Source organism: Jaculus jaculus, chromosome 22, assembly GCF_020740685.1.
Source record: "Jaculus jaculus isolate mJacJac1 chromosome 22, mJacJac1.mat.Y.cur, whole genome shotgun sequence".
NCBI lineage: Eukaryota > Metazoa > Chordata > Mammalia > Rodentia > Dipodidae > Jaculus > Jaculus jaculus.
Window position 1 is genome coordinate 13,057,475 of NC_059123.1, and position 6,490 is coordinate 13,063,964.

Sequence of the window (6,490 nt, forward strand, 5' to 3'; positions counted from 1 at the left end):
GGGTGTGTAAGAGTGCATGGAAACAACAGTGAGCACTAAATGTGACTGCAGCCCTTTGGTGGGCTGTAGAGGTGGCGTTGTAAGTTTTTGGAGAAGAAGAAAGCACTTAAGATGTTGTGTGTATGCCAAGCCATCCTGAACTCCTAACTCGGTCTTCCAACTGCTGGTATTATATACTTACGTTGTCATTACGCCTAGCTTTTGCCTTATTTATTTATTTTTGAGACAGGGTTTAAGGAGGTAGCCCAGGCTGTCCACTAACTATGTAGCTGAGGTTGGCCTTAACCTTTATTTTATTTTATTATTTTTGATTCTTCGAGGGAGGGTCTTGTACCTTAGCTGACCTGTAATTCACTATATAGTCTCAGGGTGACCTTGAACTCAGGGCAGTCCTTCTACCTATCTTCCGAATGGTGGGTTTAAAAGCATGCACCAACCCACTCGACTAGCTTTTTTTCTAGCTGTATTAACAATCCTTTTCCGTAGGGTTTAATTTGGAAGTTAGAGCCGAATGTACTCATATGGGAAAGAGTTATAGAAAGCCTTAGATGAGGGATCATTGTCTACATTCTGACTTGGGACACTTGTGAAGTTAAGTGAAAAGGAAAAGAAAATTGTTCTAATTTTTTTGTTTGTTTTTTGAGGTAGAGTCTTACCCTAGCTTAGGCTCACCTGGAACTCACTCTGTGCTCTCAGGGTGGCCTCAAAAGTGTTGGGGTTAAAGGCATGCGCCATCCCGCCTGGCTCTCTAAGTTGTATTTTTAAAATATTTTTATTTACAAGCAGAGACAGAAGGGGCTGGGAGAAGAGATGTGAGTTGTAGTTTTGAAAAGTAATTTCTTGCTCATCTGTGTAAAACAAAATGTGTCCATTCTTCCAAAAAGGTATTTAACTTTACTTTTTTAAAATGTTTATTTTATTATTATTATTATTATTATTATTGACAGAGAGAGAGCGTACACGCATAAGAAAAAAGAGGCAGAGAGATTGAGAATCGGTGCACCAGGGCCTCTAGCCACTGCAAACAACTCTGTGCAGATACCTGGCTTATGTGGGTGCTGGGGAATTGAACTTGGGTCCTTAGGCTTCATAGGCAAATGCCTTAAGCACTAACCAACCTCTTCAGCCCTAAAAGGGTATTTATTTTAAGTGAGGCTAAAAAGAATAACTGGGCATAGTGGCTCATGCCTTTAATCCCAGCACTTAAGAGCTTGAGGTAGGAGGAGCATTGTAAGGTCGAGGCCTGCCTGAGACTAGATTCTTCAGGTCAGTCTGGCCTAGAACAAGACCCTACCTCAAAAAAAAAAAAAAAAAAAAAAAAAAATTAAAATAAATACTTTTTTGGGGGATGGGCATGCCTCCCAGCACTCAGGAGTCAGAGGTTAAAGATTGCTGTGAGTTTGAGACCAGCCTGAGACTAGTGAATTTCAGGTCAGTCTGATCTAGATTGAAACCCCACCTGCAGAAACCAAACAAGCCGGGCATGGTGGCGCACTCAGCACTCTGGAGTTACAGGTAGGAGGATTCCTATGAGTTCAAGGCCATCCTGAGACTACATAGTGAATTCTAGGTCAGCTTGGGCTGTGAAGCCTAAGAATCCATGTTCACCTTTCTAAGTCCAGTGCACAAGGTGACCCCAAGCATCTGGAGTTCGATTATAGTGGCTGGAGGCCCTGGTGCAACAATTCTCTCTCACATTTAAAAAAAAAAAAAGCCAGCCTGTTGAGCTTTCCTTAAAAAAAAATTTTAAAAATACTTTTGGGTACTTAAGTATCATCAACTTTAAAGCAGTATCTAGGTAAAATGTTTGTATTAGACATGGAATTCTTAGAAACATGTTTTCAGGCTGCAAAAAATTTTTATTAAAAAGCTATGTAGGCTGGAGAGATGGTTTAGCGGTTAAGGCTTTTGCCTGCAAAGCTAAAGGACCTCGGTTCACTTCCCCAGGACCAACATAAGCCAGCTATACAAGGTGGCGCATGCATCTGGGGTTTGCTTGTAGTGGTTGGAAGCCCTGGCATGCCCATTCTCTCCCTCTCTCTCTCTCCCTCTCTCTCCCTCCCTCTCCCTCCCTCCCTCCCTCCCTCTCTCTCTCTCTCTCTCTCTCTCTCTCTCTCTCTCTCTGCCTCTTTCCCTCTCTCAAATAAATAAAAAATAAAAAAAAAGTTCTGTAACTAGGGCTGGGTGTACAGCTCAGGTTTGCTTTGTACCCATGAGGACCTGGATTGGATCTCAGCAATTCCTCCTCCATTCCCCCAAAAATCAAAAGCTGTGTAACTAAATTTATATCCATTATGTGCTGTTTTGGAAATAACTTTGCTAATTTCTGTATGTTTTTAAATACATATATGTATAAATATATATATGTATTAGTATGTTTTTCATTTTCCTATTTGAGACAGTTTTACTGTGTTGTCCAGGCTGTACTTGAATCCTGGAGTTAGGCAATTCTCAGTGTCCTGAGTAGTTGTGACTTAGAGGTGTCAGCCAGCATAGAGAAATACTTTTTAATGACTGACTTATCATCAATGTATTTTATGAATATTTCTAATAATTCCTTTGAGGTACTCAATGTAAAAGAAAATTCCTTTTTCTCTTTTCTAGAACAATGCCGCAGAAGAGGTTGAAGAGGTAAAAAATAAATAAGTACATAAAAGCAAGCAAGTGGGGCCACCTGCAGTCCTAGTCACTGACAATGGGTTAGGAAAAGTTGCACATTAGAATGAACCCCTTTCCACTTGTTTTTCAAGTGCAGTACTTAGGGTGATATTTATGCGTAGTGTGAGCATTCTGTGAATGAACAGGTCTTCTGTGGAGTGTGTTGATACGTCACTGTACACGCACACCTCACGGAGTGGTGCTGTGGGAGACAGAGCAGACACTGCTGGCAACTTTGCATGCTCTCTGCTTCAGCTGCCTTTTCTTCCTTAGCAACTGCAGCAGTGTCACTGGAGAGAAAAGCAGTGGCCCTTACAGACCCAGCAAGCACTGCAACAGCCCATGTGTTGGCAGTGTCTACTAATTAGAAATCCTAGGAAATGGCATAGTGGAGGTTATCAAGAGATAAGTAACCTTTCAATTATGATAAATAGATGTGATTGGTTGCCATTTGTGTTCTTTTGCAGAACTCTCATAAGAAAAGTGTTCAGTTTGTATTTAAGCAAACAGTGAACGGCATTTGCAATCAACTAAAAATTCGTCTATCGAATTAGGGCTGAAAATTACTGTTAAAGAGTGTTGCAGTATGTCTGGTGGCTCCCTTTTCAGGACTAGGGTTTCCTCATGGAGTACAATATGTTAATATTTACCTATTTAACTCATCTGTTAATGGTTTTTGAAAAACTTATTTCAGAAGTTTTTGAATAATCATATTTTCATTTAATCTATATGACTCTTAATTTTTTTTTCCTGAGGAAAACATTTTTTTTGAGTTTTTTTTTTAAATGTAAGAAAGTTGATTTTTTTTTTAAGTGTCTTCAAACTGAATCCTTTATGCACCAAAGTTGGTTTTGAAAAGGAAAATAAAATCACTTTCTTGCTTGGTAAGCAAGAAGCCATATGGATTTTTTTTTAACTTTACAGAAATGGAACTATGTGTAACTTGTTAGTATTGTATCAAACAAATGTTGCATAGAGATAATAGAACATGCTTGTAAATAACTGAGCAGATTTGTAATATATTTTTATATTATGAAATGTACTGTAGATGTTTTCTAGAGGCATGAAAGTCAAATGTATATATATGGTAGAAACAATATTGAAGGGTATTGTAGCTCACTCGTGCTGCCAGAGGAATCCTAAGAAAGCACCTTCTCTAACAATAATGTCTTGCAGACTTAAGGGACTGTGTACTACTGTTAATGTCTATAAGAACAGAACACATTGAACATCCTTCCAGAAAGTCTTGGAGGGAGGGCTTATATCTATAAGACAATAATGGCACTCATTTCTGACAGTGACCATGAAATTAATTATTTCCTTACTGTTGGAAAGACATATTGTAAAGTATGGCTATATGCAGTCAAACTGCAGAAAATACTCCTGATTGAGGAGTTTTCACCTTACTACAATGACAGAAAAACCAGCAGTTTTTACTCTAAATTTTTAAAAGAATAGACAAAAATATAGAATTAAGCCTTTGCTTTCAAAATCGGAAACATTCTACGATGCATAAGTCATTTCTCATTTGCTTTAAAAAATAAAAAAAAAATAGGAGGCTTTAATCATTAACGATGGGGTGAAGAGATATATACATGAACTGAGTCATTTCGATTTAAAGAAGTGCAGATAAAATAAAAGCACCGCTACTATAAGACATTCTGGACGGCTGCTTAATAAGATCTTGTCCCTATGAGCTGTAGCAAATGTGATTTTATTTTTAAAAAGAAAAAAACAGTGTATTACAATTTTTTTCTTTTGTCTCGGTTTGCTTTAAGCACTTCATCAGTTGTTTAATTAATTCTGTGTCTGCAAAGTAACCTGCGGTCTCTTTTATTCTTTTTAAATTTTGTTAAAAAATTGCCAAATAGAAGTGTTTCAGATACATAGTTTGTATTTTTATTTTATTGCCTCATGTTCTTGTAAGTCTTTCTGAATTGACCGGTGATTGTAGACCTTGCTTGAGTATTTTTCTAATAAAACAAAGCGGATCATATTTAGCTTCAAATTGTTACCATTCAATTTAACATAAAACGACACCAGAAAAGACAGGTGCACAGTGAACACATTAGTTCATTGTGTAGAAATACTTAAGTGTGTCCAAACCAAATTTCTGGTTTTTGATTAACCTCTGAGTACTCGAATCACTTTTGGCCCTTTTGCTATGGATGTGACTTGGGACGGATAGTGCTATCAGCACACCCAAGGTACAGAGTTAGTCAGCAGTGTTACATCCTGTGTGCGTGTGTGTGTTTACACTCTTTCAATTATGACTGGAAAGACTGAGAATTTTAATCTGTACTGTTCATTTCTTATTAATATATTGTTCTTAACTACCTATGTTCTTCCACGTCCATTTATGAAGTATTTGTAGTATTATGTTTCCTGTTCAAAATCCCATGTTTAGTATGGCACTGGGCAGTCCACAACCCACAGGTACAGCCATTCTTCTTGTAGTGGCATATTTGAGCAGTGAGACCATAGGGGACTGCAATCTTAACATAATTACTCTCTGGCATACTTAGCAAAATCGTGGAATATTTTAGAATACAAAGTGCTACAATGAACAGTACACAAAATGTTCTGGTTTTGGAAGGGTCTTTTAAATTACATTTCTTACTAGTTGCTAAGATCCTACCACCTCACCACTTGTATTAAAAAAAATTTTTTTTAATTATTTAAAAAATTTTTTTTAATTATTTTTATTTACTCATATGGAAGACAGAGGGAGAGAATTGGCCTGCCAGAGCTTCCAGCCACTGCAGACAAACTCCAGATGCATGTGCTACCTTGTGCATCTGGCTTACATGGGTTCTGGGAAATTGAAGTTTATTTTACAACTTAGGTAGGAGTCAGTGTGGTTTTTTAAATCAGATTCTATTTCAGCCACAAGGCTCACCAGTTTTATTTAAGAGAATTTTGTGGTAGAAAATGCTGTAAAATTTATTTTTCTAATAAACTTTATATATAAAATTTAAAGAAAAGGAGACCACACATTAATTTCATATGAAAGAAAAATAAAACACTAATTAACCCTCAGCAAATAGTTTTCTTTTTTTTTGATTTAACAGTTTTTAAAAAAAATATTTTTATTTGAGCAAGAGAAGGAGAAAGAGGCAGATAGAAGAGTGGGCATGTCAGGACCTCCAGATGCATGAGCCCACTTGTGCATCTGGCTTACCTGGGTCCTTTGGCTTTGCAGGCAAACACTTTTAACTGCTAAACCATCTCTCCAGCCCATCAGCAAATACTTTTCAAACTTGCCTCACTGATTGAAATGGTTGTGGTGGCTCATGCTTGTGAACCCAGCAAGTGGAAGGCAAAGGCAGATAAGTATCAGAAACCTTTAACTCTGTAGCTTTCTGCCTTTGTATTCATAAAATGTTTTAAATAGGCAAATGTTCTTAAAAAGGTAGAATTTGGAGCTGGGTGTGGTGGCGCAGGCTGAGAGAAGTGGTACATTGTGAGTGGTTTGATTTTAAAGTATTTTTTCTATTCTAAGATAAAATACTATACAAAAAACCTAAAAATTTTGCTGGGAAAGTGTTCTGTATAGATTTTTTCTGTTTTTATTGTTAGACCCTAGTGTAGGACACATCACAATACTAACACTACAGTGTAAATTATATGCTGGGCACAGTGGCTCATGCCCATATATATCCCAACAATTGGGAGGCTGAGGTAGGATTGGCCCGGGCCAAAACAAAACAAAACATTTACAAGATTATTTTATTTTTTTAAGGCAGGGTTTCATTCTAGCCCAGGCTGACCTGGAATTCACTATGTAGACTCAGGGTGGCCTCAAACTCAAACAGTCCTCTTACCTCTGCCT

At 37.5% G+C, this 6,490-nt stretch overlaps 1 protein-coding gene across 1 annotated transcript in view; it reads left to right on the forward strand.

The window, feature by feature from the left end:
• Aebp2 (AE binding protein 2) overlaps window positions 1–3,405 on the forward strand; it is a 63,530-nt gene extending 60,125 nt beyond the window's left edge. Inside the window, exons 8-9 of the mRNA XM_004670930.2 lie at window positions 2,605–2,631; window positions 3,126–3,405. Of these exons, the coding sequence (XP_004670987.2) occupies window positions 2,605–2,631; window positions 3,126–3,171 (73 nt within the window). The 3' untranslated portion in view covers window positions 3,172–3,405. The remainder of the gene's footprint in view (window positions 1–2,604; window positions 2,632–3,125) is intronic.
• The last annotated feature ends 3,085 nt before the right edge of the window (window positions 3,406–6,490 follow it).